The sequence below is a fragment of the Magallana gigas genome, chromosome 1 (assembly GCF_963853765.1).
Source record: "Magallana gigas chromosome 1, xbMagGiga1.1, whole genome shotgun sequence".
NCBI lineage: Eukaryota > Metazoa > Mollusca > Bivalvia > Ostreida > Ostreidae > Magallana > Magallana gigas.
Genome location: NC_088853.1, coordinates 731,045 through 744,163, shown reverse-complemented (window position 1 = coordinate 744,163; position 13,119 = coordinate 731,045). Strand labels below are relative to the sequence as shown.

Here is a 13,119-nt window from a genome sequence, read left to right as displayed (position 1 = left end):
AGGTTGATTTTGACAGGTGACGTAATCCAATATTGCCGTCACACATAAATTGTTCATCATTCTCTGCACTTAGATATTCGATCTGCAACCATGTATACTTTTTTTCTATTTCTAGAAATAAACTTAACAAGTCATGCATGCAGTGAGTTCGTTTCCATCTTCTGTACGCTTTCCTATTTTCTTACATTTGCAAACCTTTATGAAGTACAAAACAATCATAAAAAACATTAAAAATTTATTTTTTGAAGTAATATTATGTTAGTGTTCCTATTGTGCACTGTGAATAAATTCACCGTTTGAACAAATATGGATGTCCGACAAAATGTCCCTGGTGTTTGAGTGACGGACTTCCTGTACTTTATGCTGTTGATAAAATTGATTTATGTCAAATCTTTGTCCAGTGGCTTTCTATACGGTATCACAGCAACATTAAACGGTCATGGGTGACGTCACAATGACGTTAGCTTCGGTAAGAGCAATAGGGCATGTTCATCATACGGCATAGTTCGTGGAATGGCGGATTGATCCCATAATCCCTTTTCACGGAAGTTCCTTCAAATCGGCCTAAAATTAAAAAACAAAACAGAAAAGCATGAGACAAGAGAAACAGTGTCTAAATGATAAACATATAGAAAAGACGTCGATTTTCGGCCAAAACACGTTCTATAAAGCTAAAGGATCAGTCCATTGCATTATTTTACACCTATAGAAATGAGAACAATAATTTCAAGCGTAATATTTCATTCCAATAAAACATTCCCCAGATGGTAATTTTGTACAAACCCTTATGTGATACCGCTGTTCTTGAATATTTCATGCACATAGCATCGGGGGGGGGGGGGGGGGGGGGGGGCAAAGACTTTTCTTAAATAACATAAAAAATTTAATTATCAAAGAGTCCCCCCCCCCCCCCCCCATTTGTATGAATTAAAATCAAGGAAATAAGCAGTGAAATTGAATTAAAAATAATAATTGCCCCCCGATTAAGATTTTCAGGATTTGGGAAAGTAACATTTTCCTTTTTTTTTTTGCGTGTCAAGTTTTTTTTGGGGGATGAGCCTGTCCCCTCCCCTTTCAAATACAATGCTCCGTGTCTGTATGTAACGTTATGCATTATTATGACGTCCTTATTAAATATTTTTTACCTGAGCTATAGTCACGTGGTACTAAAGTTCGAAGGTTGAGGTCGGTGTCAAGGTCATCACTGCGCAAGCGCCGTATGAATCTCTGTAGGAAAGCGGATTTGGATTGTGGACTTGAATCAGGATCGTTGTTGACCAAATCTGAAAAAAAATATCAAAAGAACTCAAACATCGGGCATTGACCTGCATTATACAATCTCTGTCAAGCGACACTCTTTTTTATGTGTCTAAATGTCGGCGCTCCTCTAGTGCCAGGACTACAACAAACGTTATTTTTGTGTTCAGCAATTTATGACATTCAAATACTGAGGCTGATGTTGGTTTAAATTAAATAATCGGACCAAATTCGTAACATCGAGCTCCTAAACAGACTAAATCTATCGATTAGATTGATTTGGCTGACAATAAATCTATCGCTTACAGTGATTTCATTGACGAGTACAGTCAGACTGGGATTTTCTCGGCTCGGTCTGTTTGTTCAAGATACACAGCTTACCCGGATCTGAACATGCGCAATCGATTGCTCAACCAACCTTGGAGCCATTTCATTTCTAAGATTAAAACTCTTGATGTGGGGTAGCATACAGGGAATATTAGGGGATTAAGAGAGAGAGAGAGAGAGAGAGAGAGAGAGAGAGAGAGAGAGAGAGAGAGAGAGAGAGAGAGAGAGATTTCTAAAGATTAAATAAAGATAAGAATGATTAAATGAAACGTATACATGATATACTTCTGATAGGTGTACGGTGTACGACATTTGTGTGTTTGGAAGGGTTTACGATCAAGTTTGAACATTAATTAATTCGCTAGTTGATCAGATGTATGTTTTTTTTGGTTTAACTTTTCCTTGCCATCGTCTTTTCATAATGATGGTTTCGAAGCATGAATGACTAAAACACAAAATATTCAGGACATTAATGACTAAAACACAAAATATTCAAGACATGAATGACTATAACACAAAATATTTAAGACATGAATGACTATAACACAAAATATTCAAGACATGAATGACTATAACACAAAATATTCAAGACATGAATGACTAAAACACAAAATATTCAAGACATGAATGACTATAACACAAAATATTCAAGACATGAATGACTATAACACAAAATATTCAAGACATGAATGACTAAAACACAAAATATTCAAGACATGAATGACTATAACACAAAATATTCAAGACATGAATGATTATAATTATACAAAATATTCAAGACATTAATGATTATAACACAAAATATTCAAGACATGAATGACTATAACACAAAATATTCAAGACATGAATGACTATAACACAAAATATTCAAGACATTAATGATTATAACACAAAATATTCAAGACATTAATGATTATAACACAAAATATTCAAGACATTAATGATTATAACACAAAATATTCAAGACATTAATGACTATAACACAAAATATTCAAGACATTAATGACTATAACACAAAATATTCAAGACATTAATGACTATAACACAAAATATTCAAGACATTAATGATTATAACACAAAATATTCAAGACCCTGAGAACCTCTTGATTGTTTAACTACAAGTACATCCATTGCATTAAACAATGTTTAACGTCTATCACTCGACTATATAATGAATACATTCAACCATTGTTTGTGTTGTATTGATATATTTTATTACAAGACGATTTAACCATTAGCACATTTACTTTTCTCCCTATCAAATTTACTGGAAACGGAGAGTAGCAATGCTCAGGATATTTACAGATTCCAACAAATAGTTTTAGAATAAACTTGTTTAACCCTTTTAAAGGAGTTTAGGTCCGTATCTTCCGGACGTTTGTATTTTGTACCTTCAGAATATAAAATAAAAAACGTCGGGATGATCAAGAAAAACTAGATTTTGGCGCGAGATTCGTATGACCGCCATCTTGTTCAATCAACATACTTTCCAGTGCTGTATCTTTGACATTCTCGTTATTCTAACATGTGAACATTATCTATAGATAATGTCCTTTTAATTTTAATAATTACGAAATGCTTAGTTTTTCTTCCATGAAACCTCTGAAACAATTCTTCAAGTTTTCTGGCCATTTTTTTTGACTGTATTTTCTTCCTTTATAAGAAGGATTCCGTTGAAGATATAGGGAAAAATTTAATATTTCAGGTTAAAAATTATCAAATTTGTCTTTACTGAAAGCTTATTTGCTTAACAAATCGTAACTAAAACGTTAGGGTGACCTAGTTGTTGATTTCTTGACCACCCAGTCCCATTAACATGTTTATTTATTTCTGCAGAATATTAAATGCTCTTTGTATTAGTGCACGAACTAAACGTAAATTACATCAGCAACCTATTGACATTTTGGATCTTTTGAAGCAAACACATGTCTGACATTTATCTCTATGGAACAAATTGCTATATAAAACACTTTTTATACAATAGCATGTACAATGTATATAAATAAAACACAATTATGGACATCGATAAACTTTGAGGGTTATTCTATTTTTTTAACAAGGTAAACACATGCTTCAAATTTTTCAAACACTTGATCGTTTAAAAGCTTGTAGTAAAAAACGCTTTCATCAAGATGTATAAAAACTGCAAGCCTGTGTTATGAGCCTATAGACATTGATTTGGTGAAATAGCATTCGGAACTACTTGATGAAATGCGTATCAATATATACAGACCCCTCTCATCTCTGATAAGTAACGGAACCTCTTGATGATTTATGTATCACTTTGATATAAGTCTGACATCAAAGCTTTAAGCATATGGACAAAAGAAAATGGAGGCCGAATTATCTTGATCACCAACTTCCGGTTTGTGACATATCATAATCATAGCCTGGCTACTCCCTTCGGTTTATAGTCTGCGTCTTCTTTATGTTTTCTTGAAAGCTATCAGCGTTATATTGGAGATGATTAATTTATTTCCAAGACATCAAGCATCTAGTTTTGTTATTTGTTATTCTTGAACGTAAACTGATCTCTCGAAGACAATCACTCGGTTAAGACACATACATTATTTCGGGCTACTAGATCAAACGCACTACGGATCAAGACGACAGGGTTAGACTTTTCGAAGAAAGGTATAAACAGCTTTTAAATAATTTGTTATGAACAATTTGACGGTTATTTTCAATGCAACTTTATTAATTTTCTCCAAAATCGTTTTGAGTCGTTTATGCAATTTTCTGCTACACTACGGGTATATAGGAGGCATTTTAACTGTGGCGAAGGCCTTTTGTCAGACACAGTTACATTATTCCAACTCAGCAGAGTGTGGTGAAATTAATATCATTATTGTAGGCTTAAAGTTTGGTTATGCAAATGTAAACAATATACGGTGTGTCGATGTATCTATTTCATAAATGCCCGATATCTTTTGCTCTGTCAACCCGTGCAAGCACGGGTCAAAATCTAGTATTTGATTTTAAAAATTACATACTTATCTCGAAAGTGCTTTGTTAGATTACACGAAATAGTGCTTTATTCAGCCTTTTTGAGGTGACCCCTTTTTTAATACACTGTATTTACATTAATATAGCAATTTCACTAGGCGCTGATGAACACTTCTAATGGAAATACTGATAATCACTCTTATAAAGGGAAATAAGTCACCAATCACTAAAACATACCTGAGAGATCATGGAATATTATGTTTCTCTGTTCAACTTTTGGAAAGCTTTACCGGAATACCGAACCTGGTAGATGGGCTTTATATGGTACTTTGTTTTGGGAATATATTAAAACTGCACAAATACCTAACCTCTCCTAGATGAATGAGTAGAAACAATTAAAGTGGAATGATTTGTAACAGATTCCCCTGAGTAAGTGATTTTTCTGTGACAAGGAACGTAAATCACCGATCACTTGGTTTAGGAAAATTAAAGCGGACGTTAATCGCCGCCTTCCAATTCACACTGAAGCGGCACAGTATCGCTAAATAGTCGTCTATGAGGCTAAAATAAAGGTGTAACGGATAAAACAGTTCTAACTTTAACGGTTAAATGACTTAGATCCGTACAATATGGCTTAAGAGGGCTAAATGGCGGTAACCTTTACAAGACCATATTTATCTCCTTACAAAGAAGAGTTCTGTATTAAGATAAAGGATAAAACACCCAAACTATGATGCTGAATTTTCTGGATTTAATCTTATAAAAATATCTTTCCTAGCTTACGAAATCATTTTTTAGAGAATCTTAAGGTACATGTAGATCTGGTGGTTATTTTTGTTCCCACAATGTAGCACGCTCTGTGTTGCCAAAAAGCGTTATTATATGTGATAGGAACGTCAAACGAAGATTACTAAAGTCGAACTAAACATTGATAATTTGTCACAATATCGAGTTACATCTCACGGACCTAACAAATTAACATGCTAACGTCGGCTTCTGGGGATTTTTTCGATTGCATGTTCCTTGGTATCTGTGACGTATAAAAATGTGTTTACCATGATCACGTCACAACCATAAAAAGGAGTTTCTCCGATATGTTGTACAGTCTCATTGCGCAGAATCGATATAAGACGCAATTAAGATGTCGTAAAATTTAAAGTATTTACGACAGTCGAAGAAGTTGACCTTCCGGTAATTGTTATAATGATTTATGGTAGCAATCAACATATCTAACGTGTCTTGAAGGAGAGAGAGAGAGAGAGAGAGAGAGAGAGAGAGAGAGAGAGAGAGAGAGAGAGAGAGAGAGAGAGAGAGAGAGAGAGAGAGAGAGAGAGAGATTGAGATTTTGTTGCAGTGTGTTTGAACCTTTTTGTTACTTTTTCTTCCTAACTTTGGTTCCAAATATACAAAATATAGACTGAAGGAAATAATATGTACTATACTTGCTCCTCAAAGATGATGCAATATTAAAGGGAGGTAGTTTTAGAAGTCTAACATAAATAAATAGTATTGAATTGATTGGAAGTAAATTGATTCTTAATTTAAAAAAAATGATGAGAGATAGAAAAAGAAAGAGGAACGGACAGAGAGAAATACAGAAAGAGAGATGGCCTTGGAGACATAAATAGACTGAGAGGCAGGTTATTACCGGAATAGATCGCCATTTAGATTAGAATAAACCATTGATTATGAACTTAAACGCTTCATTATTTCTCACCTTGGGTCGACAGGAGCAAACACGAGAATATCGTCACAGGGGAAGGAGGGCGGATAGGTGATATAGGATAGAGAGAAAGGCGAATTGATTATGTAGAATAGAGAGAAAGACGGGTTAATGGTGAAGGATAGAAAGAAGGATGGAACACTGATAATTAATAGAGAGAATGGCGGAGAAATGATATAGGATAGAGAGAATGGCGGACCGATGATGTTGGATAGAGAGAAGGATGGAACACAGATAATTAATAATATCAATGGCGGATAAATGATATAGAATAGAGACAAATGTGAAGAATTAAATGCTTAAGAATAGAAAGAAAGGCGGAGAACAGATGATGAATGGAACGACAGATAAATGATAAAGATAACATCATCGGAAGCAAGCTAGATTAGGATGACAGACAGTCCACGCTGAAAACTCATGATAGATACATGTAACAGGTCCCCGAATAAACTACATGAATATCTAAGAATACTAAAGGTACTATGAGGCAGATACAGGCGATCACACACCGTTTGTAATTGGTTCTGATTTTTATAATTCACTACACTTGACGATATACCGAGTTGAGAAAAATAATTATAATTTCAAAATTGGTTTTTATCCATTCACTGGAATATGATATTTTACCAACTGTTAAACGAAACGGTGGACATTTACAGTAATATATAATCACATCTGATATTTATTTCAATTCTATCGATTAGTAAATTCCCAATTGAACAATCCGCCGTTGAAGAATATTTTGAATAAATTACGTTTCGGATATATGACAAGTAAATTGTTTCTCGGATGACGCATTTACCGTCATAAAGGTCAAAGGTCATCTGCTGATTTTTAACAGCAATCCAAAATTTCATTTAATTAATGATTAGATAGCGCTGAGTGGTCAAAACAAGTCAAAGAATGCAAATTTAAGGTCAGACGACACATTCCTCAATTTTAGATAACTTTTTCCAGGAATTTGTTAATGGTTTATTACTACCTTGACGAGCTTTCTTGCAAAAAAAATTAGGGTACCTTACCAGGCATTTCTGCAAAATACTAGAGTATGCAATTTCCTATATAATCTTCTTGAAAATACACTTGAATTGCTGATATAAAAATAAATGCACCTACAGCATAGCGAAACTCACAAAATTATAGCTATATCTCGGCCGGGGCGGGGCTTTGAACTCACGACCTCTAGAACCTATACGCTTCTAGCAGAGAGCGGCCACGGTTCTAACCACTCGGCCATCTAGACATATAACCAAATCCAACTAAATTTAATCATTTTATAAGTAATTATAAAATTAATATTTTTTATTGGAACTCTTCATTACGAGGAGATACAAAAAGGATTCTCGAGGAACATGTCGTCTGACCTTAATAGAAATACTGATGCGCTATTTAAAATATAATATTACAAAATGCGCTATCAATGGTGCTTCTTACAGAAAGTGCAAATTTTCTCTTCACATATTAGGATTAAATTTACATGGATCTCCTTAATTTTTACGAATATTTTGTCAAAAACATTTTCTTTCGTTTCAATTCTATCGTTATCTTTAATAGTGGGTACTATCTTTAATATTGGGTACTATTTTGATATTTTAATATTGGGTACTATCTTTGGTATTGGGTACTTTCTTTGATCTTGGGTACTCTCTCTGGTATTGGGTACTATCTTAGTACTGTCTTTGGTATTGGGTACTATCTTATTCTAGCGTTGCATCAAACAGAACCGAGGGGATTTGCATGCATTGACTCCAGGATTATGTCAGTACCTAGGACGGTAATAGACACCTACTAGTATATGCCGTGACTATTTATCGGCGTTAAGGTGGAATAACACACCTTGAAAATGTCACCCAAATTAACAGGAATCATTTTGATAATGAAATATATAATGATATATAAACTGTACATATGTCAAATAAGCGAACAATCTGCAGTTTGGGGATAAAAAAAATGAATATCTAAAATAATAATTCCAGTAATAAGTAACAACAAAAGCCCCTGCGGTTTTCGAACTCGGTATGTACGGATCACAAGTCCAACAATTTATCCACTCGGCTATAGAGTATGTTACACGTTTTAGTCCATAAAATCCTTTTTATAAAACGAAATGTTGTTTCGATCAGCGGTTTGCCATTTTGTGATAATGTGTTATTCCACCTTAACAATAAAATCAAGTGTAATTGTATAAATAGTTTCCTTCCGAAAATTGTCATATAACAGTGTTGCTCAGTGAAGAGGAGAGTTCACTACGAACCTGTAAGTCAGGAGTTCGAATCCTCCTCGGGATTTTAAAACTTTTACCTTGCGAAAAATTTTCAAAACGTATATTTTTTTGGTTAACAGTATTGAAAAATTTGAAAGTCAAAAATAGCATGTTGTTGGATTAAATGTTTAGGTTTCCTGTTAATATGTTTACGGCGAATTATTGCTGCGTGACAATCCAGGAAATCTATTTCTACGAAAAAGGAGTTTTAAAATGTTTCATCATTAAAACGGGTTTATAATTTTTTTTTCGTAGATTTTTTGATATGAAAATATTAAAAAAAACAGAGCGGGCGTCACGCTATAAGACCAGGTGTTAAAATACAGAAATCCTAAATTATCCTTGTAATCATAACTAACCCCTATAATCATAACTCACCCTTGTAATCCTAAATTATCCTTGTAATCATAACTAACCCCTGTAATCATAACTCACCCCTGTAATCATAACTCACCCTTGTAAGCCTGAATTATCCATGTAAACATAACTCACCCCTGTAATCATAACTCACCCTTGTAAGCCTGAATTATCCATGTAAACATAACTCACCCCTGTAATCTAGGATAAATCCTGATGCTGACACTGACATGACGTAAAGAAGCAGAACAAATCGGAGCTGGATACTGTTAATAAAAGAATGCATATTGTAGAGTCCAATTTTTCAAATTTCACTTTTCCTCCTTCCGCGACAGAAGAACACTTCCTGTGTTCTTATACCTGTATTGACTATAGCTTTCAGTGGCTGACGTTAATTCCGATATTTTCTAATAAAGAAATAGGACAATGTTTACAATGCTATTTCGGAGAGTGTTCTTGAGATTTTAAACCGAATAAACCCGTTCCGGAATTTATATAGAGCCTTGAAAGGCAGGAATTTACGACCCGGGGATCACCTGTGTCGGATCGGTGCGGGGCTTTTTAGCGGAAGCTGTAAATTTCCCGGTGACCTGTATGATCCGGAGAGTTGTAAATCCCGCGAGATTCTCCTTTCCCGTACTCTACCGGAATCAGAATACCGCGCCCGGTTCGATATTTATATTAATTCCTCTAATCTGTGTAACCCAATACCTTGTCATGAGCGTGGTATAGGTCTGCTAACACCAGTCAGTTCTTACTAGGTGCGGACAATTTACTTAAGGCGGTAGGTGTCAGCGATCAGCAAGAGGCGTGGAGGTTCTCTCAGGCTCGGCAATGTCCATAGGATGAGGTTTTATCGATGACGGGTATAGCGTTTCTTTACGTAATGGAATTGTAGCGAGATGGTTTATCAGAGGTGACTTTAATGCGATCTTGTTTTTTTTACGTATCGTCCATAGAATAACAAATCTCCGTGAGTCACTGACACCAACCATTACTCGAGCACGAACTGCATGTCTTCACATGACCACTGTATTCAAAACTATACATCTATACAACTGTAAGATATTTCAGTAGTTTATTGGCGTATACATTACATACATTGTAAGATATTTCAGTAGTTTATTGGCGTATACATTACATACATTTGTAAGATATGTTAATAGTTTATTGGCGTATACATTAGATACATTTGTAAGATATGTCAGTAGTTTATTGGCGTATACATTAGATACATTTGTAAGATATGTCAGTAGTTTATTGGCGTATACATTAGATACAATTGTAAGATACGTCAGTAGTTTATTGGCGTATACATTACATACATTGTAAGATATTTCAGTAGTTTATTGGCGTATACATTACATACATTGTGAGATATGTCAGTAGTTTATTGGCGTATACATTACATACATTGTAAGATATTTCAGTAGTTTATTGGCGTATACATTACATACATTTGTAAGATATGTTAATAGTTTATTGGCGTATACATTACATACATTGTAAGATATTTCAGTAGTTTATTGGCGTATACATTACATACATTGTAAGATATGTCAGTAGTTTATTGGCGTATACATTACATACATTGTAAGATATGTCAGTAGTTTATTGGCGTTTACATTACATACATACAATTGTAAGATATGTCAGTAGTTTATTGGCGTATACATTACATACATTGTAAGATATGTCAGTAGTTTATTGGCGTTTACATTACATACATACAATTGTAAGATATGTCAGTAGTTTATTGGCGTATACATACAGTTGTAAGATATGTCAGTAGTTTTTTGGCGTATACATTACATACATTGCCATAGCAGACAATTTAACAGTACTTTACAATAATTGCGGGTAAAGGTCGGAAGCAGGTTAGATAAATGTATAAATATATATATATATATATATAGATATATAAGATATATATAAGGTAGCACACTATCTTTATAATACACACAGGATAAAACTCTGCCATTCAGTCAATTGAAATATGACTGAATGATAACTGAAATGTGACTGAATGGCATAGCAATGTCATTCAGTCACCTTTCCAGACCTTTCAGTTAACATTCAGTTGACTGAATGGCAGAGTTTGATCTTGTGATATTATTTGATATCCACCAATAGCTCAGGACTCCAAAGATGTTCATACAGTAATATGATAGAAATCCAAACTTCTCTTGTAAAACACCCTCTATCCATCAACACCTCAGGTTTTCAAAGATTTTCATATAGTATGATAAAAATCACATAATTTTCTTGTAAAACACCCTCTCTAATTACAATATACATATAGAAGATGATAGAAAGCAAATACTTCTCTTTTAAGGTGTAATAACACACCTGGAAAAAGTCAATCAAATTAACAGGACATTATTTTATAAAAAAGATAAAATGATTAATAGACTGTACATTTGTCAAATAAGCGAAAAATTTGCAGTTTGGGAATAAAAAAATGAATATCTAAAATAATTATTTCAGCAAGTAACAACAAAAGCCCCTGCAGGATTCGAACTTGGAATGTACAGATCACAAATCCGACACTTTATCCACTCGGCTATGGAGTAAGTTACATTTTGCAGTTGATAAAATTCTTTTAACAAAACGAAATGTCGTTTCGATCAGTGGTCAGCCATTTTGTGATGATGTGTCATTCCACCTTAAACCATCCTGTCTAATTTGTCGGGATTTATTGGACGGTTCAATCTAAAAAGGTCACCGGAAATCTGGCATTGCAGATGCCATTGAGGTACCCCAGGACCAACATATTATTTTGAAGATTGTTTATACAAATAAAAAAGATGTCCCCATCGTAAGGTGGTGCATCAAGGACAGATATTTATTTATCTTTTTTTAAAATACAAAGCAAAATTGTCATTTTCACGAAAAATTATGTCGTTAACACAAAGTAATACCTAGTTTTTTACAATAAAAATCGGTAAATCGTTTTCTCGAGAAAATATCTCGTTTTCATGTGATAATATGTTGTTTTCAAAGATATTTTCTTATAATATGCTATTTTTATGACAAAATACAAGTCGTTGTTATAAAGAGATAATATCTTTTTTGTCACGAGACATTACGCGTTTCCACGAGATGATATCTCGTTTCAATAAGATAGTGTTTTCAGAAGATGATATCTCGTTTTCAGAAGATGATATCTCGTTTTCATAAGATAGTGTTTTCAGAAGATGATATCTCGTTTTCAGAAGATGATATTTCGTTTTCATAAGATAGTGTTTTCAGAAGATGATATCTCGTTTTCAGAAGATGATATCTTGTTTTCAAGCGATACTATGTCGTTTTCGCGAGTTATCTTTGTATACACGCAGGGATTAAAGTACATTATAGCCACGACCTCATGGCCCATAAATTCGTAGATATTTAGATCCTTAGACCTATAGATCCGTAGATATTTAGATATGTAGACAAAAATATATGTAGGCCTAAAGATTCGTACATATTCAGATCTGTACACTTATAGACCTATAGAATCGTAGTTATTTAGATCTATAGATCTTAAGCTCTGTAGACCTATATATCGTATATCTATTAATGCGTAGACTTATAGATTCGTAAACCTATATATTAATCTTTGTTTTCCCTCGGACTGAAATGTCATATTTTCATTGGATTAAACATGGCACGTGATTGCCTCATATATCTCTATGTAGGTTCTTTGAGGATTAACATTAGGCAATATGGCCGTCATTGGCCGCCGCCTCACCTACTCATCTCGATATTTCATATTATTTAACACGAAAACGTGTTCAGCAAATCATTAAAATATTAAGAGTAGTGGACCTTTGGATTTTTTTTTAATTTAGAGTAGCTGCCCTTGGCATATTGACGTCACATTGTTGTGTCTGGAGCAGAACAAAATGGCAGCGTCTAAATTTGCTCAAATCTCTGCAGAGGTATAAAATTGAATAGCAACAAAACATTGTAAGTTATAGTTTTTCATCCTTTTTCTTTAATTCTTGTTTGTAACTTTTCTAATGAAAATTATTCTTTCTAGGAAATTTGATATAGGTCTGAAAACAATTCTTACTTACTATCTTATTTTTGCTCGGCAAAGCTCTAATTCAATAATATAGTTATTAATGTATCACCACAATATGCGACACCATGGACAACTATCAAATCAAGCAGAGTATACTCCGAAATATTTACATTTTCAACTGTCTTTGTCTGTTACAACATTACAAATTTATTTTGAACCCTAAAACCCAATAACTTT

General features: G+C 33.9%; 1 protein-coding gene across 1 annotated transcript; it reads right to left on the bottom strand.

Moving 5' to 3' along the window:
• Positions 1–220: 220 nt before the first annotated feature.
• Positions 221–9,295, bottom strand: LOC105346367 (uncharacterized). The gene is made up of 3 exons (XM_034463850.2): positions 9,066–9,295; positions 1,146–1,283; positions 221–564 (listed from the first exon to the last, which is right to left on the bottom strand). The coding sequence occupies exons 1-3, from the start codon at positions 9,157–9,159 to the stop codon at positions 461–463; spliced, it is 336 nt and encodes a 111-aa protein (XP_034319741.2). The 5' UTR covers positions 9,160–9,295; the 3' UTR covers positions 221–460.
• Between the last annotated feature and the right edge of the window lie 3,824 nt (positions 9,296–13,119).

What these genes read in the sequence shown, in the direction of transcription:
- LOC105346367 (XM_034463850.2), bottom strand. Translation starts at nt 9,159, where the DNA reads ATGCATTCTTTTATTAACAGTATCCAGCTCCGATTTGTTCTGCTTCTT. An exon ending in ATTTATCCTAGATTACAGGG is followed by an intron (nt 1,284 to 9,065) that starts GTGAGTTATGTT and finishes ATTTTTTTTCAG; the next exon opens with ATTTGGTCAACAACGATCCT. An exon ending in ACCACGTGACTATAGCTCAG is followed by an intron (nt 565 to 1,145) that starts GTAAAAAATATT and finishes TTTTAATTTTAG; the next exon opens with GCCGATTTGAAGGAACTTCC.